We start from the raw sequence: 26,822 nt of genomic DNA, 5'->3' as shown, positions 1-26,822 counted from the left end.
TAACCCCATGAGCAATTGATTCTTTGATATGGAATATATTTCCCTTTCATGCAGCTTCTCTGTGACCAAACAAACATTGTTTCATTCAATGATATTCAATTAAATATTGCATAGTGAGAGAAAAATATCTCATTAATTTGCACATGGTTTAGTTGACACTTGGAAATACAAATAACAGAATCATAAAATTGAATGTTTCATAGATTTAATATCTGTATTTTTTTAAAGAAAAGACTATAAGAACTAACGGATAATGTGTTATCACAGTGAGTGTTTGATTCTTTGACATGTAATGTCCTTCCATTTCCATACAACTTCTCCATTACCAAACAAGCATTGTTTCTTACAATGATATTCAATTAATTATTGCATATTGAGAGAAAATATTGCACTAGTTTGTCCATAGTTTTGTAGCCAGAATCAACAGAATAAAAAAAGTGAATGTTTTGTTGGCATTTTTGGCACGGAAGACGACAGAAATGATCTGAATATCTATACATCTATACATAATAATAAAAGCGGCTGTGTGTGTGTGTGTGTGTGTGTCTGTAATCACAATATATCGCCCCAGAAGCCTCGCCCAGGCACGAAACTCGGCACATAATTGTGTTTTGACATAATGAAGAAGTATTTTTTTTCTTTTTTAAAAATTTGGATTAGTTATTTAGTTATCAGTCATTTTGTAAGTCTATGCTTTTCGTCTGCTTTTTCGTCTTCAAAGAGCCATATTCAAAAAACTATTAAAAAATGCATATACTTTTCCCCACTCTTATAAATGTATGCTAATGCGAACCTTACAATTGAAATATTAATTTTCGACAACTTAAACCAATGATATACGAAGGAATTAATAATTTAATTGTAAAGTTCGCATTAGTTTACATTTATTAAAGTGGAGAAAAGTTTAACTTTTGTATTAAAAATGTGGCAACATATTCGATACGTAAATAGAACGCTTCGCTTTGATATATTTGTCGCTGTTCATAATTGTTATAATAAGTTTTTCTTCTTCTTTCCACGCTCTATTTTTTTTTTTCTTAAGCGAAGACGATAATTTTTGTAGCGATATTGTAGTACTTTGTACAACTAAAAATTCTTTTCACAACACTTTAAAAATATTTACTTTATTTTCTTTATATATACAGAGAACAGTCGGCAAAGAATTCGATTAGGTTGAAAAACATTTTGCTAAAAAGGAACGAATTCCAAAAGAAAAAATAAGCAACTTAAAGAATAAAAATGCTGATGCCAGCCAATTTTTTGAAAGTTAACTTAGAAATAACAAACCAAACGATGTTAAATAACAAACCAAACGATGTTAACAAAATGACGTAGAAAGCGCAACTAGATCAAAATTATACAAGCACAACTAGATCAAATTATAATACCTGAGTGCTTGACGTAACAGATATAGAAATAGAATTTGATACCATAAAAAATTATATAGAAATAGAAATTGATACCATAAAACATTTATTCGTTTTCGTGTTCTTTTCATGTATTTAGCATTTTAGTTTTTTTTTTCTTAAGCGTTGTAGCTATATAATTTCAAACATCCTCAAGAGCTATAACACATCTGCAGCAGAACTGGATATGAAGATAAAATTGCAGGACAGGAACACTTTAATTGTCCACTAATCTTCAGATTTCCTGCTACGTTTTAAAAAACTTTATTTGTGAAAACCTTCAGCGTGGCGGACAGCTGGCCGCCTTAGGCGGCTAGTTAATAATAATTTTGTCACGAAATAATCCTATTACGTATAACATTTCAAAGTATGCCTTCATTTCCACTATTGAGGTAACAGTATCTCTATATCTGTTAAATATCCCTTTTAGTAAGCTATGTGTACACTCCACAATTTCATGAATTATATACATCGAAGAGCCATTACATTATGACCACCCTACTAAGAGCATGTAGGACATCCTTTAGCCTTCAAAACTGCTAGCACCCGCCGTGGCATTGATTCCACAAGGTGCTGATAGGTAGTCTGAGGTATCCGGTACCACTCACCAACGGGTCCTGCAATTCCCACAGATTGCGAGGGGGTAGCGTGGCAGCACGAATTTGGTTTTCCAAGTAGGACCACAAGTGCTCTATTGGATTAAGGTCAGGTGAATTTGGGGGCTAAGACATGACTTGAAAGTCACTGGAATGTTCCTCGACGATTCGAACTTTATGACATGGTGCATTGTCTTGTTGGTAAACACCATCCCCCACAGGAAAGACTATTGCAATGAATGGGTGAAGCTGGTCTGCAACTAGGTTCAAGTAGCTTACTGACGTCAGGGATTGCTCTATGAGGATTATGGGTCCTAATGTTTCCCCATGAAAGCATTGTTCCCGGGCGAGAAACCATGAAAACCTGAGTGAGTCCATTGTTATAGATGGAGGGTGGTCATAATGTAATGGCTCTTTGGTGTATGTGTCAATTATTTTTTGATATGATACTATTTCATCATGTATTTCTTTGGCATGATACTTTACACCATAAGACAGTTTTAGAATATTTCTCTTTTTCGTTTTTGAGCAGTTTGCATACTTCGCTTTTTACCACTTAGAAGATTAATCCTTGCCAACATGGAACATATCTTAATCATTTCTTACCCCTGAATTAATATTATCATAATTGCACGAAATATGTTTTGCAGACTCACTACTGATCTTTCTTCACTCCAATCACAAACAATTTTGAATCCAAATGTTTCCCTCCCTTCTTTTTCTTCGTCAGACATTTCTCGAAAATGCGGAAAAAAATTACATGGGAATATTTTTTTTCCATGAAAACAGATATTAAAATTATAAATTCCATTTTACACAAATTATTAAAACAACATTACAAAACACTTAAAAAATAAAGATTTTTCGAATTTTCACCCACGACCACGCGTGTGTCGTGAGTTTTACGAACTAACAACCGCGTGACACACATTCTCGATTAAAAATAAAAATTGTCACTTCCTGTTAACATATTCCATGATTTGGGAAAGGGCTCAAAGGAGGAATAGAAATGACCTTTGAACGCGGAGTATTCACTTCTTCCCCTCTATCTTGTTATCGAATCAGATTCCAAGCCTAACAGAGAAATCTACAATATCAGCTCTATTCTCAATCTCCCGGTACTGACCGAGCGTTTTAGTGGCGGCCGTTTCCAAATCCAGTGCTACCGGTGCCAGAAGTTCGGGCACACCCAGAGAAATTGCCCAGCCCCTAAGCCTGCTTGCATGAAGTATGCGAAAGGGCACTTCACTTACACCTGCACAAAACTACCAGGTGAGCCTCCAACATGTGTGAACTGTAAGAGCCATCCTGCCTGCTTCACTGGCTGCAGTGAACGACCAAGGAAATAACAGGAAAAAGATCGAAGTACATCACGAGTAAGGCTACTAGACTTATCCACATCTTTAAAGAGATACATGAGCTCCTTCAAAACGCCGAACTAGTGACGATGCTGCAATCACTCCTCTCTGGAGTCCAAGCCTAATACAACATCCAGGACTAAGCCTTTTCCACGAGCTGATCACAGCTTGCTTCAAACTTTACTTAATGGGGTCTCCCCATCTGAATGATGATCATCTAACCACAATTCAAGCTCTACTCCAATGATGAACTGAACTCTTTTTTTAAAATTACTTCATGAACTCTAACATATGACTTCCTAGCATATGCCATTCTAGCGTAGACGAACCGGTCAATGGCGCTTCACGCCAGACACCGAGATAAACCCAATATCCAGCATCCAGCACCTTTGAACGCCTCAGCTGTGATATGCGAAAAAAGTAACTTAACAACCAAATTTGTCGTAAAATTAACGCAGACGCGCGTTCCGGAAGGTTAAAAAAAGGTCATGCAGCAAACTAGGAGTACATCTATTGAGTATTTGATTCTTTGACACGGAATGCATTGTCATTTCATGCAACTGCTCTACGACCAAACAAGCAATATTTTTTCCCCAAGATATTTAATTACGAATTGCATATTGAGAGAAAAAATATCAAATTAACATGGGTATGTTGAAACTTGGAAACAAAAACAACAGAAAAAATATTGAATCTTTCGTTGTGTTGATATCTGCAACATCTCAATGATAAGGCCGCACAGTTGTTAATCGGAAATAATCTCCAAAAATGCAATTGCTTAAAGTGCCATCCACTCTTTCTTCTGTCACCTATCAGTGTTAACCTAAACTTATGACTTTTGTGTACCCTTTCTAAATTTTTCGCAAAGCTGTGGATCACTTAAAAATATAAATGAATTTTTTGCTTTAAGAAAATTGCACAAGAGCTAAAAATTTCAACTGGCTGTTCACACCACTAATTATTAACTTTTAACTCAGAAAAAAATAGAAAATTGAAAAATACATAAATTTTCATGGGTAGATTTGTTTTTAAATAAATGTTTTGGAAATTTTTGTTTGTTCCAAGATATTTGGCATAAGAACTCTAACCCCTGATAAACTGTTCCCGTATCCCAGGGGGTACGCGTACCCCACTTTGGGAAATGCTGACCTAGATGGTAAAGACTTTGCATAACTAGTTGTATGATTGAAACTCAATTTCCAAAAACGTATTTCACTATTTCGGAATCCAAGGTGGTTGGGGAGTGCATTGCGGAGACGATAGAGAAGAAAAATTTCGGAGGAGAGAGAAAGTTACCATTATCGTTATAAGCACTTTACTGGGCTTCTGAGGCTGTTTATGTTTCTTTTCCCATCCATCACATCACATTTTGTCACTAAATGTTTTAGTTTTCAGTTCCTTGAATGTGATCTGGAGTGAAAAAAAACACTGTAGTTAAATGCTTTGTACTCACGGTAGACTGAATGTAAACAATAACAAGCTTCCTAAATCCGGAAGAAATTTAGAAAACTTCCGGTTTACTGTGTTTGAATCCCACCCAAACCTTGGATATATCTTAGTGTGGTATCTCTCTAATAAGTGGTATCTTTTGTAGGGCTTACTAGCGGTCTTCGTAATGAGTACACAAGTCTTCACATGTAAACGTAACAATATACAAATTAATCACTAAGAAACCTTCTTAAACAATTGTCCATAGTTCATTAGTATTTGATTGTTAACGAAGCACTGATTTTAAAATATAATTCTCTGTTAAATATCAAATCATTACCTTTAATTCATCACTTTTTAATTAATCAATTTTCTTCTGTTTGCTTTTTTCATGAAGTTTAGGGATTTGGGTTTCGAATCTTGGATCTTTCCTGATAGAGTTCAAATTTCTACGACTTGGATTTAATTTTATGCTATTTAATTTTTGCTTCGTTTCTGTCAGCTTAAATTACTGAAGCCGTTTTTAAAAAGGAAAATAGTAATGTCAAAAAATTATAAAATACAGACACATTTTTTAACGCTATCCCTCTTAATCATTGGAATCCCGCAGTGGAATGATCGCAAAGACACGGTTTCCAATAGAACATGGTAGTCAAGCATCACTGGCTGCAGTCAATAAGTGGGTGGGTGATCACTTTGAGCAGCCTACGTAGAGACCGAGTGTGAGCTGTATCGGTCCTCGTTAAATTGTTCTACTGTAAAGTGCTCGATTTTGCGCGCAGTTCATCGGGCTACCAAAGCAGGGGAACCCTCCCCTCTGCAGAGGATCAAAATTGCGATAGCATGTCTTCGGATCATCCTAAGGGATGTTTCCCCTACCGTCGCCAATAGCTCTAGTGCGACGTAAATTTATGCAGGTGGTTGGTTTTGCTCTCAAGGAGTTGATCCCTTTTATGTTAAGAGGTGGATGTTTTTGAACTATCGTTTTCCAGGCAGACTGCAACTCTATGCTGGCTCTATTCTTTTGATTGTATGATTTGTGACAATCTTTACGACTTTTATAAAATCAAAATCCATCTGTGTAAACTTTTCGCTATTAAGCAATGAAAACTTTAAGTGACTTTGTGAAATGAATATGTGCCTTTCTATTTAGGAATGATTGTTTTTAATCCTTCTCCTTACATGATCTTTTTGATGTTTAGTCACATTTTTCTTAAGTGCCTGTGTGAGATATACTTCTCTTATAAACGCGAAATTTCGTATGTGACTACAGAATAATCCAGTGTGGCGTGAAAAGACACAGCGCTCGCCTCCCAATGAGGTGACACAGGTTCGAATCCCAGCAGTAGCTGCTTGATACGAACTGCGCTCCCATCTCGCGCCGACCACAATACTGACGAAAATTATCCTCAGCGGTAAACAGATCATGAGTTAGAATTCCCTTGCCATCGGGTTAATCGTGAAATGTTTTCTTGGTTTTCCTCCCAATGTAGCGCAATTGTCGGTTAGTTTTGCCCAAATGTCCTCCATGATGATTATTTTGTCCCCCTGCTTGATCAAGGAGTTCTTTTGTCTCCTGGGTTCGGTTCAAAATTACTTCGCTACGGAGTTGAACACTGATAGTCGTAAACCCGGAATACCGTCGTCTGTTCAGAGCCGGTTACAAAATAAAACGAAAAATAAGATTAGATGACTAAGCAATGTGAGATCTATTATTCTTTCCGCCGAACTTAAATGTTTTAATTACTTTACTATAAGTAATATTTGCTTCATTGTCTGCATTCTTTCGTCTTTAGCTTGCCTGTAAGAGTTGGAGTCCTTTAGGAACTTCGGCTCACGAACCTACGACCTGCTTTGTTTCTGGCCAAGAATTTAATCTCTCGGTCTGGCAACCAGTACACATAGCGTTTCATTTTCTACTGCGGCTCCTAATATTTTTATCGTAACTTTAACGGGGGTTTCCTTTTAAATAGTGATTAAAAATTTTATTTCTTCACTCTTTCCCATTTTTTTCGGCAAGTTCCATCTTGAAATTTTTACAACAGAAGGCTATTAATATTTCTATAATGCCTGGTACAACGGTTCCACCAAGTGAAGAAGTCGATGAATCCGATTTCGTGTTTTATTATCTCGGAGAGTCCTATCTACATGATCAAAAAACAAATAACGAGGAGGTTCAAGAATTTGTCAACCAATATGAAGCTGCTAAAGCTAAGAATGAAGCTGCAGAAGCTATGTCAGTTGACCAAGAAGCTGAATCGGTGTCCAGTATTATGAAAGGCACTCGATCAACAGTTGCTAGCGATGTAGGAGAAGACTTTGAATCTCTGGAAGTTGATTGTTCTGTCGGGGATGACGATATAGTGAACTTGTTGAAACGTGCTGCAACTCGACACTACGATGCTTGTTTCGAACACACTGTAAGTAAACAGTATTTAGAAAATATAATAATTCCCACTTTTCGAAACCTCTTCTGGTAAAATCTTGAGTTTATCTTACTTAAAAGTAATCAGTATACCGAATTTAATTATAAGAAAATAATTAAGATTTAATCATTAAGTAAAATGTTATGTCAACGATATAGTGCATTTACGTAATTTAATAAATGTTTATTTTTTCTGTAAACTATCTGAACAATGATTAAGCTATTGTGTAATTAAAATATGGAACTATAGTTTTTAAAACAAGCTAGTTTTCAACAAATACACGTTTTTAGTGCAAAAAACGTGTATTTGTTGAAAACTAGCATAAAAGAACACAAAGTATAAAAGAAACTTTAAAAAAATATACACTTGACAGTGCCATATTTGATATAAATCTAACTTTTTTAAACCTGAATTAGCTTTATTTTTTAAAAGAATTTAAGGATGACAACAAATATTTCTGTATGGCGAAATTTCTATAAACTTAATTTAAAATTATTAGTATTACTATTTACTATGCAAAACTTTTTCAGGATAAAGGCTAGTAAAAAGGTTATTTCTCTATGCTTTGTGAATTTGACTTGAATATATTCGGTTTAAATCCTGGTAAACTCAAGGCTCTTATTGGACTAATTCTGTATTTTATTCTGTTTTCCTTTTTATAGTACTTAATATAAAATTTCAGCTGAAATGTTTGGATCTGTTGTCGATATGCACGTATAAGCTGTAGTGTTATGTTTAGTGTAATAAATAATAACGCTATTTATCTTTAAAAAAACTAAAGAGAAACTTTTAAAGTTTCAATGTATTTTATAAGTACTTCGAGTTCTTTGAAAATTAAGGATTGAAATGTTTAGTTACTCTGACTCTTGATAACTTTGCAGAGTTGTTTTGCAGAATTCTTTTTTGGCTTAGTTAAGATTGCGTCAATTTAGATTTCGAGCATATTTTAAAAATACAAGTTTTAAAAATTTCAAGCCTACATTAAACTTCTTGCAGACTCTTAAATCTAACCAAATAGTTTGAGCAGACATGACATTAGCTCAGATTTCATATATTCCGATTTTTTGAGAGAATAATAAAAACTTTAAATATGTTAATTTCACTGTTATTATTTTCATTGGTATACAAACTAAATTATCAGGAATTTTAAACTACTCAATTAGGTGATCAAAAAATATTAATGAGTAAGAAAAGTTTGTTCCTTCTTGTTACAACAAAGTTTTTAAGTAGTTCCCGATTAATTACTACGATTCCAGTCAGTGTTGTATGAATGAAACAAACCAATTTCAGTTCTACATTTATTTCGTGGAAATATCTGTAAAAGTGCAGTACTCGAAGGACATGCCGAGGCATCGCAAGCGTTCGGTTTTAGTTTCAAAATCAGCTTTAAATAAGTACGTTTAAACTGCACTTAACCCTTTAAAATATTTAAGAAATTAATATTTTTAATGCTTTAAGGGGTCACAGTGCCCAAAAAATGACAAATACCAAAAAAATTTTTATTGCTTATAATAAAACTTCAAACTATTTCAAATGTACAGAAAAAAATTCATCTCTCTATCTACATTTTTAAAAAGTTATGAATGATTTTAAATTTTTCTAATACAGAAACTTGCTCAGCAGTCTAACTTCAAAGTGCTTTTTCGCATAGATGATAATTTTGTCTTAATCTTAATTAAATCCCTAAGGCATTTTTTCTATTTAAGATAAAGCTTTGAAGTAAACTTTTTATCTACAGTATAATACTCTTATTTAAACTGTGCATGGAATAAGCATTTTATGAGGTATTACAACTTTTACGGCATGTTATATATACCTAATAGGAGGTTTTACCCTTTTTTTTCTACTTTTTTAAAAAATAATCTATAAAAAATATTCTAATTGATATATCAACAAATGAATGCACAAAACTGTTAACATAAATATTGCAAGCACTATGAAAAAAACTTTTTTTGAAAATATGTTAAAATAAAAAGCCTTAGGGATTTAAAAATTTAGATTTTTTTGACTTTTTTTAAAATTTAAAATAATTAAGCAGTTTAATCATTTATTGAAGATAAATTATTGATTATAACTTAAATGAGCATGTAAAGCATCCTCAAAATGAATGATTATACCTTTTATTTTAAAAAATTGTTGCAAAGGTACTGTGACCCCTTAACTGTGAAATTTTCAGTCCTTATTAGCTCTAATCAAAGCTCTAATCAAAGCTCCTAGCTCTAATCAAAGATATTGCTTACTGCTAGTTTATTCTTTTTTCTTGAACTTTTCCTAAATCTCTAATTTCATTGTGATTTTCATTTATCTATTTATTCTTGTTTTGAACAGTAATGGGATATTAAATTTTACATCTTTGTGTAACAGATACATCCTATTCTAATTTTAGATAATGTTTTGTTTCCCAAGTTATCAAAAACGAATGCTAAAAATGCCCTTTGCCTGGTCATGTAGATAGAATGCGGACAGTTCATGAAATTAAAGATTGTGCTGAGAACGTAGTTGTATAATTTTCTTTCCATGAATTCAATCTCGTTAAAATACAATGCTGAAATTTCAAGGATTGAGAAATTAAAGGAAATTTTTCAAAGTCTTAATTTAGAAAATTACTTTAAAATTAAAATTGTCAAGTTTCATTCAAAGCAATTTTGCTGTTGTAAAACCTTATCTGTCAGTAAGTCTTTGTTGAGTTCAGAGAAACTTAGTTTATCGATTTGATATATAATCTGAGACTTAATTCTCCAAAACAAAAGAAACTGTTTAATTTTGTAGACCTTCAATGATTTTATTTTTTACTCTAAAAGATAAAATAAAATTTTTAATTCCAGATTCCAATTTTTTAGAATAAGCTATAGACTTTTTGACTTAAAGTACTTGTTTTTGTTCTCAAAGTAGCGCAGCTGCTCTTTAGGCAATCAGTACTATTATGTAGTTGCCAATTTAAATATATGGAGGATAAGCATGATATAGCGTAGTACTTTTCCTTTTTTAAAAAAAAACATCAACGATTATATTTACGACACAATGGTTAAGAATTTGGAGTATAGTATATTCAGTATAGTGTACCTATTTCTATACATAAAATTGGTTTTGTTAGCAGTGACAAATGATCTAGTGAACGGATTCCATGACATAACAGCCTATAAAATTGTCTTTTATTTGGCATATTTGATAAAGGCGTGATTTTTTTTCCTCTGAGCGCAAATGCTTACAAAGTACTTCAAAACCATGAGCTTTGTGAAACTGATATCTACCTTCTACCAATTTAACCTGACTTTTAATATCAAATGCTGTGTTTTTTTTTCGAATATTAACCTTCCAAACGTTATGAGCATAATTTAGAAGAAATTAAACAGTGTTACACTTTTACAATAAAAGCATGAATTAATATGTATTGTACTATAGTTACGTACCTAATTTCTATACTATAGTACTATAGTTGTACCTAATTTCTAGGTGGACCAAAATATCTACCTCAAATGTGCAGCTCTTCTGAAAAAGGACTATATATGCAAGGTAAGTGGTCAATGCTTAATCCTGTTGAAATTAAACGCGTGGCCGTACAGTTTAATTTAAGAATGTAGTACTGATAAATTATTGAACAAAATTAATACAACCGGGTAACTGTACTAGCCATTTGTCATTTAGCTTAATAAAAGTTTGGTCTTGTTAAAATTAAGTCTTCATTCGTAAAGAGAGACTTTACACATGGGGTTTTAATAGAATAGCCGTTATCAACCCCGATACAAATCTCTTGCGAGAAGTATGGGAAACTTCATTTCTACAACTTAACTTTAAATCTTATTTTTTTTAAATGCAATTGCATATTTTCTTGATAATCAAGGCTGGCTTAAAGTTAAATTTCAACAACTGCTATTTAGAAAGTTTGAATTAATCCCAGAGGAATTTCTGATTTTTCAATATCCTATTTAATTTTAAGTTTAATATTTCATTAGTTTGGTTTGGTATTTCCTAATTTGAGCGCTGATCATAATTTGATCATTTTATTACTTGAATAGAATGTCCTTTTCATTTACATAGGGTTATTTTTAATTACAAAATACTGAAATTTTAAGTTCAAGTCTTATATAAGAATTTCTTGAAAATAAGCGACATGATTTATTTTTTAAAAAATATTTTACAAATATTAGGTAAAGGTTTTTCAAGTAATTACAGGTTTGCTTTGTTGTAGGATTTCTATAATCTTGGTGGTACAGTATGTTGGAACTATCCCAAGAATATCCTTATTCCAATTGCCTTTAAATCCAACAGTCCAAATACATCTAATGAAGATGCAAACGTGGAAGGGTAACTTTCCTTTACTTACATTGTTGAATATATAAGTTGATCATGAATCATTCATTAATGATCCTTAGTCTGCAAATTATAAACTGTATTTTAAAGTGATTTTGTAATAGAGTACTAATTTTTAAAGTGTTTAATTAGACGTTTTCTTAACAAATAATTTAAATAAGCAATCTAAGATTAACAAATCTATTAGCTACTTTTGATGAACTTTGCAATATGAAAAGGGGCGGTTTAAATGGCACAAATGTTTAAAATTTAAACAGTTAACTGTAAAAATCAACCTTAAGTTTTGGTCTGTAACGTTAGGAGTTTCCAAAAATTTACGAACTGTGTTTTACTTTCATGAGATACAATTTTATTCGGAAAGCATGTTTCTCATAAATAAGAGTTTAAAAATTACTGTGTCTAATAGCAGTCATATCAAAATGTGATGAATTTAAAATTAATGATTACGCAAAATTTAAATTCTAACTAAGTATATGCACAACTCTAAATTTTAAATTGTTGTAAAGTTAATCTTAAATTTATTAGTCACAAAATACTTTGTCTTATGAAGCTATGTAAATGCCTATTTCAACAGCAAACTTTATCTCTAGCTTAAATATATTTTGAAAGCTAATGAGACTTTGGAAATTTTAAATGCAAAGTAATACGAAATGTTTATTGTATTTATGATTGATACTTTTGGGAGAGAAGCAATTTTAGAAAATAGGGAAGATTGAGTTTCAGTAAGAGTAGGTGAAATGTGCATTTTCAAGAAAAAGTACATGCTCTGTCAAATATATGCTTTTACTTTAAAAAATAAAAATAACTCTCAGTTTAGTTACGATGCCTGTAAATTTAAGAAGCATCACTTTAAGGGAAAAAGAAACTGCAAATTGTGTAAGAAAAATATTTTGTCTAACAATAAGTAATTAGTCTAATTATCGCATTTGAAATTTAGAATTCGTTTAAGTAAATATTTGTATGGTAGTGATTATTTTTTAAACAAATTTTCAGAATTCAAATTTATTAAATGAATATTTAAGCAAAATCTATCTGAACATTGTAAGGAATCAAAGTAAATAACGTGAGTAAGGCAAAAATTGAAGTACATAAAGGCCATACTATAGTTTCAGTTCTATAAACAACCTTCCACAATGTCTACGTGAAATGAAGGTAGGGGTGTAATGATGGTTTAATAAATTTTGAACAAGAAAGTGGCAGAGGAAGTCGGATGTCGAGAACTCATTGAGTAGCCAGTTTGTATGAAGTGACAAACCGTATTGTGGTGGTGGAGTATAATTTGTAGCTTGTTTATACGAGACTTCGTTCCTTATAAAACTTAAATGTTCGATAATCCTTCCTAACATTTTTTTTTTCAACTTCAGTGGTCTTAATTTTTATTTGAGAGGGAAACATAGTAATATAAAAATATTACAGAACCTTTTTTGCTGATAGAAAGTTATTCTAGAGAAATTTATAAAAATATTATCTTTAGACAAAGCTAATAGCGTAAGAGAGACTGGTATAGAAGGGGAAAATACTTTTGAAAAATTCGAGTTAAATAAAACACATTTTGTTCAGTTTTATCAAGACATCACATCCATAAAGCAGATTTTCCTGCATGATTTTTCAAAATTTATACGATCCAGAGAATTAAGTCCTGTAAAAAAAAATCAAATTTTTAAAAGGTTCTTACATGCAGTGAATCCTTTGGTACCCTCATCCCTTCCATAATTCTCGTTCCCTTAATGTTCCTGCAAAAATTTTATCACTTCCGAAATATATAATTCACTCCCCTTTTTTAACTTTTAAAAAACATCTCAACTTTTCTGAATTGTAATTTCTATAGCTTCAAATTGTTATAGATAGCCTTATTAAATTTTCCTCCGGTTTCTGATCCAGTTTACCTATCTTGTCTAACAAAAACTATTATAACTCGTCAGTCTTAAACTGAGCAATAAAAATTGCTAAACCTTTTCAAGCAAATGAAACAGCCATACTGACCTTTATGTTCTTATAGCAATGTTAGATTATAAGAATTTTCAGAGTGTCTTTTCTGATTGAAATTTGCAGTCACGAGAAAAAGCTTCAAAGAATGCGACATTAACAGGGGCCAATTATTTTACTACCAAATGCAGCTAGAATTGATTTAAATATTAGATCTGTTAGTATCTTGAACTCTAAGTTTAATTTTTGGTGGAAAATGGTTTACATCTTAACGACCCAAATAGAACACACAACAGGGTTACATCTTTAAGGGACGACATCTTAAGATTTCCATGATTTTCTAGGGGGTATGCCATTTTGCAAAGAGGAAATAAACCATGAATGCTTCGGTGATCATTTATCATGGCTGATAATTTCGTTACAGCATAAATTTCAAACCTATTTTCCATTGCTTATAGCTCTGAGATGACAAATTTCGTCGAAAGTTTTAAGGACTATCTTGACTTCTCAGAGAAAGCCTCTGTTGCTAGATGTAGAAGTAGATTCCCAGTTCCAGTTATTTTGTACAAAAATAAGGTAAGTCTTTTCAATCTCGTGAAAGAAATTTCTTGTCTGCTAAAACTAATTCTGAATGAACTTTTTATAGTATGTATGCCGTTCAGGAACGTTAGCTGTTCGTAAAGGGGCAGTTTTCGAGGCCATGATGAAATCTTCTAAACCTGGAAGTGAGTCTTGCCTTAACCTTGTTCTGTTTTCTAAACTTAAAATCCTAAATATTGATTGTTTCTATTTCCAGGTCAAGTCATTGGTCAGTGGGTTGGTGAGCCAATATGGTCGTAAGTATTTATAAATTTTCTATATTTAACTTAGATCAACATATTAATCGCCACAGGGGTCACTAAATACTGGTCGCATGACCCACGAAGTCTAACATTTTATTTTACGTTACCTTAAAGTATTAAAATGAGGTTTTCATAAATTTTCTACAACAAAATAAGATGCAAACTTGCTCCGGACTGCGAATAAATTTCTTTAAGTGGTAGTTTTTTATTGCATGATTCTTGGTTTAATAAATTTGATTTCGGTTCTTATCCACCACTACTCGAAGTGGTGGATAAGAACCGAAATAATTCGAAGGCTTATATAATTCTCTACCATGTATAGTTCAGTCATGTTACACCTTTCAAAAAGTAAGCAAATTTAACAAATTTTCTGAGAAATTTCGTTTGTAGTTAGTTTTTTTTTTTAATTATTTGGTCGTGTCTGGAGCAGTTGGCATCTCTGCAAAATACTTTTATAATTGGTTGATGAAATTTTAGCACTCAGTGATCGTACGGTTTTCAGCCAAATGCTTTTGAGCAACAACCAAACAAGACCTCTAAATGTTAAATTGATACAAGTTTTTAATTTTTCCCGTGTAATTGAAGTTGAGTGCACTATGCTATCACAATAGTAAACTACAATAAACTTTTTTTTTCAATGCATATATACTTAAAACTTAGCTTGAGGTTTATAGTTCACTTTTTGTTGCGATTTACTCTTATACATTGTTACTTTTTAGGTACTTTTATTCTTGTGCTGCAGACATCGTCAAGAAAGTCCAGGATGCTTTGTCTTTAATGTAAGTTTTTACGATGTTGATTTTTAGTTTTACATTAATACTAAAAGTTCTTACAACAGGCAGTTGTCTGACAGGAAAGTTTAAGCTCAAAATCCGCAACCAACTGAAGAATAGTGGCAATAAGCAGTCTAGGCAAATTTTACCTCTTAGACAGATATCTGAAACCGGATCTTAAAAGAATAAATTACGCTTACATTTGAGATGAAAATAAAATTGGTATAATGAAATGTGTATAAATAAGACTACGCATTTTAGTTTTTGATCTACAACCGAAATTTCAATTTTATTTGGCAGGAGATTAGTTTTGATATTTCTAGCATAGGCTCAGCTTTAACATTTGGCTCTTTTATGAACGCTATGCTCTTTACTAACCATGAATCATTACAGTAAATCTAAATTTGCATTAGCGTTAAACATCCTCCAGACAAATCTCTTAGAAAAAAAACACTACATAACTTGCTGATTGTACTTGTTTGTTGCCAAAAAGCTTATCTCAATGCTTTCATATCGGAGCCATAAATAAAATGTGTGGCAAATATGGTTTTTAATGCAGAGCTAGTTTCTAATGCAAATGAGCCACTTTCGAATCCCAGCAATGTTAGTCTAATATCAACCATATTGCTGGTAAGTTGTGTAATATATCGTACATCCCAGCTTTTGGCTTGCGATATCCAGAACTCCATGCTATAATGTTCCGCTAGTCGGGTTCTTTGAATTTCCTCAGTTTCCAGATACTAAATTTAATGATTAGATTCATAATGGTAGTTAAGAATTTACTGCTTTGCTATTTTTGCTAATAAGCTTAAATCTCTAAAGTTGACTCAGAATAAAAATCCAGCCATGGCTGGTAGTCGTATATTTTTAGCCCTTGCTTACTGCAGGTTAAGCGCAATATATTGGAACTTGAGTTAGTACATTTACCAATGAAGCTTACGGAATATAGCATTCTGTCGAAGTAAAGCTTATGTTCCAATCTCACAAGGTGGCTTGCTTGATTAAATAATCAACTAGTGACCGGGATAGGTGTTCAATTTTAAAGTTTAGTTGCGCAGTATTCTGTAGCGAACATTCCTTTTTGTATAGATATTAATGGTGATAAATAACATAGGTTTTCGCAAAGTTTTATACCAAAGTTCAGTAATGTTTAAGAATCAAATTAGTTCAAAAATAGTTAGTACTAGAATGCCCAGAATTTTGATTACTTTTAAGTGTACGCCGGTGTAGACTATTCAGTAGGGTTTAGTTTTAAGACTTTTTTTATTTTATTTCGTGTAATTACCATATTAAAAAACTTTATATCAAACTGTAACAAAGCAAATATTTTTCTTTTAAACTAAAATATTCATAACCATTAATATAATGAGCAAATTATTTTTGGGAGAATGCAAGCTTTTCAATCTATCATTTTTATACATAATGTTTTGTACATACCTCATTTGCAATTTATACAGTGATATTCAATTTTTTCTGTAACTTTTCACAATTTTCCTGTAAGCGACTCGTATTTTTTAGTTGCATTTCCATTACTCTTTAGTATTTTTTGTTTTAGCTATTTTTTAATTCATTTAAATTTAGTATTTACCATCGCTTATGGGTGTCTTCTCTGAACAAGGCTCCAAAATCAAATTAATTTTTTATGAGCAGATAAGAAAAGGCTATGTAGCGAAACACTTAATCAATTATGCTAAATTTGCTGTGAATCCAACAACTCTGCTTTCAAGGTCAAATGTGTGATAGTAGTAGTTCATGAAGATACAATTAGTAAAAATTCTTTTGTTGAACGACATATTTATAATTTGCCTTAGTGTCGAAACACCTGAGGACGTCCTAGATATATTTAGTAGTAGAATCTCTCCTAATTAATCTAGAGCAAACTATTTCTGTGTAATCTCTGTGGACAATGGTTAAAAGTCACGAAAAATTTTCAAATCCCCTGCAGAAATGTAGAAGGGAGAACAAACTGAACAGGCTCCGGTGTCCAATAGACATCTACGGACGTTCTAGTGTTAAGCACACCATTGTCAAGTTTGGAGTTCAACGTATGCACTAAGTTTGAATACCTAGAAAATAAGAATAAAGTATTAAATTTCAGGGTATACGGAGTAGAAGAAATGAAAAACATCGATGCGAAAATTCTTAAAGTTCTGGAGGTTAAATACATATGCGATTTAATGGTAGAAAATCGAAAGTACCATACTGGAATGTGGTAAGTTTCAGTCACTTTATTTTATTTAACTTTTATAAATTGCTCTAACTGTACGAAACAATTTCAGGGTGAGCTCGTCAGAAAAAATAAACATGGCTAAATATGGTGAATTTAGATGTTTGCGAATTCCTTTCCCAGGCAAGTTAATTTACAACAGTTAAAAGATTATAAAAAAATTTATGAAATTTTAATTGATAAATTTTCTCTACAGGTTGCGAATTTTTCAAAGAGTACAGCAAAATAAAATCTTCTCCCGAATATGAAAAAGATAAGCAGAGTTTAGTGTTTGATTGGGAATCGGTGAGTTTTTTCTGCTTTAAAGTTTACCTAATCTGATACTTACCTTCATGTTGGCGTGATGTACGGTACACAGACAATGCTACAAATTTGATGTTAAATATTTTCCGCTTAAGCCTACCTTCGCACTAAAAACATGGTCATGGAATACGAATTTAAAGAGAAGTAAGATCACATGATTCATTTCTAAATTACATAAATACAACAATTGGTTCATTCAATAAATTTTGTTTTTACTCGTATTTAACATGTTTATCTAATTGTACTGGTTCCATAAACTGGGTTAATTTTCGCTATTTTAAAATTGTAAATTATCTTTATTTTAACTATACAATTTAGTTAAATAATCATTAGAAGGTTTTTTGAAATATTACTAAGTTGCATTCTCTATCGCTGAATTTATCAATCTATGATCTACCGAATTCTACTCGCAGAACCACAATTTTACGCTACATCTTGAATCATGTCACAGCCTTAGAGATTACGTCCATTTTTAATTGTTTTAATTCTGTAGTGAAAGGGATTCCATTACGTTAAAACGATTCCAATACGATAATGTTTTTAGTTTACGGATTTTTGCAAAATCTCTATTCACTAAAATTAAATTTTTTTGACTGACACGTGCATTTCGCCTGAACTGACGCTTGCGCAGTGGAAGTGTGCGTGAGCAATTATTTGAAACCTAATGTATGGAAGCTAACGTAAATTGTGAAAAACTCTCGAATGTCTTAACCATGACGGTAACATCGTTCGGAGGTGGAAACTCAAATCAGCAGATCAAATTAGAATGATATTTGTTGTAAGCGCTAAATGTTAATGTAATTTTCCGCTAGATGAAACAAATTTGTTATTTTATTCAAATTTTAGGAAATCTGACTTAGATGGAAATATCTATAGGAGTTGTGTGCAATACGTAATTGGAACTATCACGTATTTCACGCCTTAAAAAATGGCATTTTGTGATAGAAATTTTTTTCCAGTATCTACTGTATTTAAAACTACTTAATTTAATCAGTTTTTTTTTTAAATAGTGAGATACCGTACGTTATTTTACGGACCTGCATCAAAACTTTAAAAGCAAGTTAAAGTCTTACACAAACTGAAACTTATATTTCTTTCCTTTGTTGAGAATATCAGTCTAATTTCTGTAGTTGCGATCATTTAGACATTATACAGAAATGATTTTTACCTCTTAATATCGTGAGTGTCCAAAGTTGAGTATCTTGGTTCGAAAATTAAAGAACTATAGAACTTTTTCAACAGCTTCTGGGAATTCGTGGCATTCGACAGAATTGAAAATTTACTTCAAACGTTTTAATGTGAATTGAATTTTAACTGGTTGAGACTTAGTTTTCAAATTTTGATAACTTTCTTTATACACTGAGTGTATTTTTTGAATTAATCCTTCAATTCTTATGAAAATGCACATTTTAATCATTTGTTAGTCTTAAATTTATCGCTATAAAAGAATTACTCTCTACACGTATCCTGTTTCTATTAATTGGAATACTTTCTTCTTGTAACAGAATAAACTCCATTCTTAATGATTGAATTTATATTCCTTCATTCTGTATAGTTCATATAGTTTCCTTATCCACTGTTTCAATGTTTATTTCTTCAATTATAACTAAGAAACTGAAGATCTGTGTTCAAGAATTTCATGTACAGACTAAAGTTTCATACTTTAAAGTACTTAATGGGAATATTTTGAATCTTTTTTTTTTTTTTTTTTTGAAAACTTTTTTCGAAATATTAAAGTTCTAAAGTATCTAGTTCTTGGCCTTTTTAAAATAGTTAACAGCAAAATTGAAGCAAACAATTTCTTGCACCAGTCTTATTTGGATTTTTTTTTAAATGGATTATGTAACTATGGGATCATTTCTTTTTGAAACTTCATAAAGCTAGTTCTCATAAATTACTTGAATATTTTTGAAGAGATTGTTTTCAATAAACATTTATCTAATACATTCGGACTTTTAAACATAGAAAAAAACAAATAATGAAAAGTTAGAACTTACTACCTGGCGTAATTAGGTGCTCTGTGCAGTTTTCATAAATTTATCTTTAGACCTAGAGATTATGCATTCTCTTTAAACAGTATAGATTTAAATTACTGTATTTTACCAGTTACCTATATTTAACATTTATAGACTGATATTTAAAAAAATAAATTAAAATGTTGCTTTGTAAATTTGCTCAATTTTTTAGACAAATATTAAATAAATCTGCATAAACTAAAATTTGGTTTTCCAGGAACTTAAATCCTTTAGGTCACCTGTGTTCACTTCACATCCGGAGACATACTTTCTTATAAAAACTGATTCCACAATCTTTGGATTAGGTTGCTTACAAAAATTTTCCTTCTCTTCGATAGTTTTCTAATTTATATGATCTGTTTAGTATTACCCGACTAAAAATCTTTATAGTTCTTTCATTGCGTATTTATCTTTAGTTTTAGTGCACTGTATTTGAACCAGTCTTCCCTTTAAATCAAAGTTTAAATTTTATTTATGCACTTGTTAAGAAATGTAAAATTGAAATTATACATGGTCTGTAGTTCTTTTCCATAAAAATAATTGTTAAATTTCTGTAGCCTGAAGTAGATTCTAATCTTGGATTTGCCGTGGAAGAAGCATTGCCGTTTCCGGAATTTGATTGGAAATCATACACAGTAAGTTCGGGGCCAGTTATTTTTTTTAAATTTAAACTCTTGATGTAACATTCAAAATTATCTAAGCCTCCAGTGCGAATTTTCGAAGGTTCCGACGTTTGAAAATCCATCTTAATGAATATTATGCTACGTATAACTGAATTTGATTTACCTAAACATTTCGAAATAATTCTTACAATCTCTGAGCGTCCTTTTTTCTATGGATTTGGCTCCAAATTGAAGGTATCAGACAAATTTTGACAGCCTTTTATTTATTATAAAATTTTTGAAAACTAGCTTATTTTTATGTGTAAAAAATCCTATAAAACTAGCAAAATTTCATTTTGCAAATTACCATTTTTAGGTAAAGTAATTTTTGCATCTGCGCTGAACACTCTAAAACTCTCTATGGTCTAAAACAAGTCTTTTGGGGATTTTATTCAGACTGTTTTCAAATATGTTTTGAACTATTATCGTAAGCGAAAGTTCTTATATTGAGCTAGGGATAAATGGACTAAAAATTTCTAATTTTTAGATTTTTCCGCACTTTGTGGAAAGCATGCACAAGAAATTTCTACATTTTCTCTTAATCTGTAATTCAAAATTTGTTTTACAATCATAAATGCTCATAAAAATTAGAGACAATTTTAAAAACGTTATCATGTTTAAGGTGGCGTAAAATCTGAATCTTATTTTAAGTAACTAATTTAAAGTCATATGTAAATAAATCAATAAGTTATCCGCTATTATCACCTTTCACAAAGCTGCTTATAACTTAAATTAATAAATAATTGGTGCAAAAAAATTTAGTTTTTTTAAAGCAAATTGTACAGGGATTCTAAATGTATAATAAAAATTTCTAAGCTTTTGCACTAGTCTGTTACCTTAAATGTAAAAAAAGGAGATTATTAATGACAGCTAGCTATTAAAAATGAAATATGTAATTAAACACCAAAATAATTTTTATATTTGTTAAAATTAAGTTTCGGTCTACTTAGCATTGTACTTATTTCAGAATTGGGATTTAGTGACTTTGACAAAGAACTACATGAAGTTACTCCTTCATTTTCTAGAAAATGGTGAGTTTCTCAAACCATTTTTGGTGACCGTTAATAAATATTTCTGTTCGTAATGTCTCTTTCTTCCTTAGCTGAAGGTGGACTCCTCGTGCATTGCATATCAGGATGGGATCGGACTCCTTTGTTCATTTCCATGCTGAGGCTTTCTTTGTGGGCTGACAACCTTATTCACAAAGAGCTTGACGTTCACCAAATGGCATATTTTACTATAGGCTATGATTGGTACCTTTTTGGGTAATTACTTCACTCTTTTAGTTTCTTTTAAAAAAATCTTAAACTGACTGAACTTTTCTTGTGGCTATTGAATATTTGTATTGAATTTTCGACTTTCAAAGCTTGTCAAACAAATTTCAAATTTATGCTCCCAGAAATACCGCAGTAGAGGAAACTGTGTTGTGGATTAATTTTCTATTGATACTATCTGAAATTCATCATTAAAATTTTAATCTAGTTTAATATGCTACAGTGAAAATTACTCGAGAAATGAAATTAAGAGTAATAACATGCTTGAACTTGATATGGGAACAAACATAACTGGTAATAGCTCACTAATATGAACAATATTGGTTCCACTGTGTTGCGAAAATAATTATACTGGTTAAAGCTGCATGCTATCAAAGTGGTATTCCCCAAAAAGTTAAAAATTAAAGAATTTAAAATAGCCAGTATAGTATGTGGCTATAATAATGTTCATTATTTTAAAAAAAATATTTAAAATTTTATGCAAAATTCATAGAACTTTTTATTGGTTGTTCGAGAATATTGCGTATTTTAAAAATCTAGTAATTTTTTAAATAACTTCTAGCTCTTTCGAAAGTAAATTTTAGACTTCGAAGTATTTATTCATTATTGAAATTTTTTTTTAAACTGGAATTTTTTCAATCTTTACATAAATATAGTAACAAAATTGTAATTATCTTAATGTTTACAGAAGTGATACACTAATTCAATCTTAAGTTTAGCAAGTTTATATTAAACTAGAATACGGAAATTAGACTACTGGAAATTTTCTAAAAGTTGTTGTTCCGGGCCGATATAAAACTAGTCTCCTTAGACTTCAGTTTTCACATTAAATTTATAGGAAGGGAGGTGGCAACCTACCCAAATCGTCCAAGCAGCACACTGAAATTTCCAATTTTGCTCTAAATGTAATAAAATAGAATTATAGTCGCGGGTATCAATAGCTCAAATTATGAAAGAGTTTATGCATGAAAAATATATGTACGTATTTCAAAGTCTGGCATTTCTATAGACAAGCTATATTCTGAATCCTATTTCACGCTGGATTATATTTTTGTATGAAGTTCTTTTCAATTCAAATCTAACCTGTTTGACATTTATCTAAAGTGAAACGTTGCTTCTATATTTACGCTACATCAAATAAAACACTGAAACAAATATACCAGTAGTTTAAAAGTTAAGACTATATAATGCGTTAAAAGGTATAAGTCGTAATTTGCATATTTATAGCGATTACTTAATATATCAGCTGAATTTAATTTTATCTGTAAGTATCTAATATGAAGCTTTGCTTGTTTATTAGCAACTAAGCGTGAAATTCTTGTTAACGGAAAATTGTAATTAACATTAGTCTTAATATTTCAATTTGATTTAGCAATAAAATGATGAAACCAATTCAGGGCTGATACCTATCAAGAAAAAGTTAAAAACCTGTGATAATAAAACATATTCAAACATGCAAAACATATAAATAACACTTCAAATTTATTTTTGTACCTATCTTTCGGCACAAATAATCTATAACTATTGCAACGATAAAACAAATTTTTAAACTATACTTATTAATTGGTAATGGTAGTTTAGGTGAATAAATTATACCTTCAGGAAGGATTAAAAACGGCTAGCAATAACGTATTAATCTCTTCCGGATAACAAGCCAACTCTGACTGAAAAACTTTTGAACTAATTATCGGATCTTCAAGTTCTTGAACTCCTTCTTAGTATATTTGAAATCACCCCTTCAAACTAATAAGTAATTCGTTAAGATGATATTTTAGTTACGAAATCGGACACGTACTTTCGTTGAAAAAACTTTGCTTTTCAGTGGATTCGGGTTTCCGACCCCCAACTAAAAGGGGTAGCCGCAATTTTGGAAATATGGGACCATAGTTAAGTCAGTAGAACAATTCAAAGTTTCTGTCTCTTAATAAAGCTAATTAAAACATTTATGCAAAAAATTATTAAATTAATTTATTCAAAGATAATTTGATGAAATATATAAATTTCGTCGGATGTTTATAGATTTTTATTTTATTTATTAGTCTAAAAAACTTTGAATTGTAAGATAAAATTATTTAGATCGTAAACTAATTTTACATTAACCGAAAGTGTGAGCGAAATCAGTCTAATAGTTCCTAAGAAATTGAATTTTATACATACGAAAATATTCGAAGGAATTGGTCGAATTTTTGACTAATTTATGTGGCAAAATACAAAGTACTGTAAATTTGAATAAATTGCAATTTAAAATTTTTCGAAAATTCTTAAATATAAAAAAATAAATATCTACTTGAATGTTTGAATGGAATTGTCCTTCGATAAACTAATTTTACATCTTTGTGCAGAATGTTTTCATTTTGTTTGGAAGATCTGAAGATACGGTAAAATTCGCAAAAAATAAAATTAACATTAAGGAGTTCAAACTTTGGATCGCTCTCCAGACCAACTAAGAGGACTATTTCCCAGATTGCGGCTACCCCTTATTTGGTTGCTTTGGATATTAGGGATACTAAGATATTATCCGTAATTAGAATACCAAGGTCAATTTCTAGAGTCACTCAGGTTTTTTTGAAGATCCGATCACTAGAGGATTATCCTGACTAATTTTTATCTAATTTTTTACATTGTACCTTTCGTCTACAGAACAATGTTCGAGCTTATCTTTTGCAACTTCCTAATCAAATCAGAAATTTAAAAATAAAATTGAGACTCCTCTTTGGAGCTTTGTTTATGTAGACATTATTTTAGCCATTAATTTTTATAAATATTAGGTACCGGTATTTTTTAATGATCCATTTGTTTAAGGAACCAATTTGTTTGAATAGTTTGTCTAAAAAAAAAACTGAATTTAAGTTAAAACTTGCCACTATCATTGAAAAAAATTTATAAATTTGAGCTATCCTACATTTTGGGAAGTGGAATAAAATTTGTTTTTGAAATCTTAAAATGTTCAAAGCTTAAGTTTTAAATCCTTGTTTTTTAATACTATTTACTTTTTCAGACACAATTTGCCTACGAGATTGCATAAGAATGAGGAGGTAATAAAATCCTGCTGTTAGAATAACATTAATACTTGTGAGAAGCTAATTCTTTTTTTTTTTTTTCAGATCATGCATTTCTTTTTCAAATTCTTGCCTGAAATTGCATCTCCTGAGTATTCCCTAATAAAGTAACTATCTCTCTTGATACTAAGTTTTTCATCTGATATCTGACTTTAAAAAGTAAAATACTTATTAGTAAGGCACAAGTTTAGATTAACATTTAAACTATTTAGGATGTTCCCTTTTATCTGACCTTTGAACAATTTTGTACAGTTCCCAGAAACTAATTTGCCTTTCAAACCTTATCTAGATACTTTTAACAAGTTTTTAAAAAATTTTAATCAAATTTTTATAATTTTCATACGTCAATGCAACAAATGAGATTATTTTAAATTCAGTCATTTTTACTTGTCTCTATACTTTATCAGTCTCCCTTTAAATTACGTATCTTCAATATTTTTAATCTACAAGTAAAACATTTTCAAAGTAAAAACTATTCTAAGACTGGTATAAAATCATAACAGTCACTAAATTTGCTATTGTACTAGGTAATCATAAACTTAACTTGTTTTTCTAGTGTAGACTTTTTGATAACAGTAGAGTATAATTTGTTTATTAAGAACCCTGAAGAAGAAACAAATTCTTTGAACAAAACATTGTGTGCTTTTTTCCCAATGCCCACCTGGATAATGACCTCGGTCATACAGGCACCTGTAGGGCAGATTTGTTGGCCACTATTTCAGGAGCACCATATTAGGTGGGCCAACGTTGCTCCCACAGTAGGGACAGATAGTACGGAGAAGGAAAGAGCATCCATGTCTTGCCCGGGATTTGAACCCAGAACCTTTCTGATGCAAGGGCACGCACACAGGCCGGTCTGCACAATGGTGTTGGGTAGTAAATTTTAGTGATATTTAACGATTTATAGTTATAAGAAGTAGTTTTTACGTCTTATCATAGCCATTAAACTTAAATTTTTACGAAATTTTACCCAGAAGAATGGACGAACATCGTTTATTAATGACTAAACCAAACTCAGTGGTGCAACAGCCCATAGAGGGCCAAGGCCTACTGTGCCCATCTCAGTTTTCCTGACCTTGGGCTCTGGAGTGCGAGAGCAGATGTTCTGGTCAGGTGGTCAGCCGAATGCGGAACCCCCAGTGTTTAGCACCCAAGCATGCTTGGTACTCATTTATCGACCCACTGAAGGGATGAAAGGCTGATTAACCTTGCCCGGCCCGAGGATTGAACCCAGGTCCTGTGGTTGAGCGGTAGCGCTTCTCGCTACCGCTCAGCCACCGGACGTCGTTGTTTATTAATGACAGATCTTAAAAATAAGGTGTTAGTGTGGTTGTGTTGAAGTTGACAAACGCAGAAAAACAAGCCGGAGGTTGAAAATGAGATTATGTGTTAATCCAAAAAAAAAAAAAAAATTCGAGTCCGAAAAAGACCCAAAGCTTGTTTTGTAGCCAATCTGAACAAAATACTAAATTGTGCTGTACCCATGCATGTTTCTAATTTGCTATCTGGACTAATTTTTTTTTGTGAATAAGACTAAATTCATTTCATATTGTATAAAAATCATTCGAATACTTTAGGGATTCGGAGGACAAACCGAAGCTCCTGCAAAAGAGAAGATCTTTAATTGAAAATGTGAGCAAATTGGTCTTGGACCACTACGGCGAGAGCACTTCGATTGCACAGCCGGTAGTCGAAGACATCCTTGTTGATACTACCGATGCATGAGGATACTGATTACTGATGTTTACTACTGATGATTGAAGTTGAAGATATATTTTAATGCCTATAAGGGCTAATATTGTATATTTTAACTGAATTTAAAATTATTTGTATTTCCTGATTGCTTTCTGTAAGACTGTTTTACCATAAACTTAATAAATTTAATGTTTTCAGATAGTTTTTGTTAATATTGAAAAGTAATGTTATGTTTTTTGAATTTATTTTGAACATTCATCAAGAAAACATATTCACAAGTAGCATAGTGCTAAAGCTATTATTATAATATCCTATATAGTGAAAACATTTCAATTTAATTTATTTGAATGTAAGCATAGTAAATCTAGCTTCTAGTTTTAAATTGTCAAGACTAATTGTAACAGATTTCCTTCTATTTGGATACAGATTAATGGTATACACTGAAACTGATTATAACTTAAATTAACTAAGCTCTTTCAGAAATCTGCAAAAGCAATCTTATCGGGTTTTATGAGTTTTAA

The 26,822-nt window shown here is 31.4% G+C and overlaps 1 protein-coding gene across 1 annotated transcript; it reads left to right on the top strand.

Annotated features, from left to right (window-relative positions):
* Window positions 1-6,796: 6,796 nt before the first annotated feature.
* LOC107447676 (phosphatidylinositol-3,5-bisphosphate 3-phosphatase MTMR14) lies at window positions 6,797-26,502 on the top strand. The gene is made up of 16 exons (XM_016062648.5): window positions 6,797-7,208; window positions 10,668-10,727; window positions 11,404-11,519; window positions 13,910-14,027; window positions 14,098-14,176; window positions 14,248-14,287; window positions 15,013-15,072; window positions 17,165-17,278; window positions 17,346-17,416; window positions 17,490-17,578; window positions 20,169-20,246; window positions 21,241-21,304; window positions 21,376-21,538; window positions 24,546-24,582; window positions 24,652-24,713; window positions 26,184-26,502. The coding sequence occupies exons 1-16, from the start codon at window positions 6,855-6,857 to the stop codon at window positions 26,329-26,331; spliced, it is 1,653 nt and encodes a 550-aa protein (XP_015918134.3). The 5' UTR covers window positions 6,797-6,854; the 3' UTR covers window positions 26,332-26,502.
* The last annotated feature ends 320 nt before the right edge of the window (window positions 26,503-26,822 follow it).

This window comes from Parasteatoda tepidariorum, chromosome 10, assembly GCF_982258835.1.
Source record: "Parasteatoda tepidariorum strain Cologne lab strain chromosome 10, Ptep-v5.0, whole genome shotgun sequence".
In the NCBI taxonomy this organism is placed as follows: Eukaryota; Metazoa; Arthropoda; class Arachnida; order Araneae; family Theridiidae; genus Parasteatoda; species Parasteatoda tepidariorum.
This window is presented reverse-complemented; position numbering and strand designations above follow the sequence as displayed.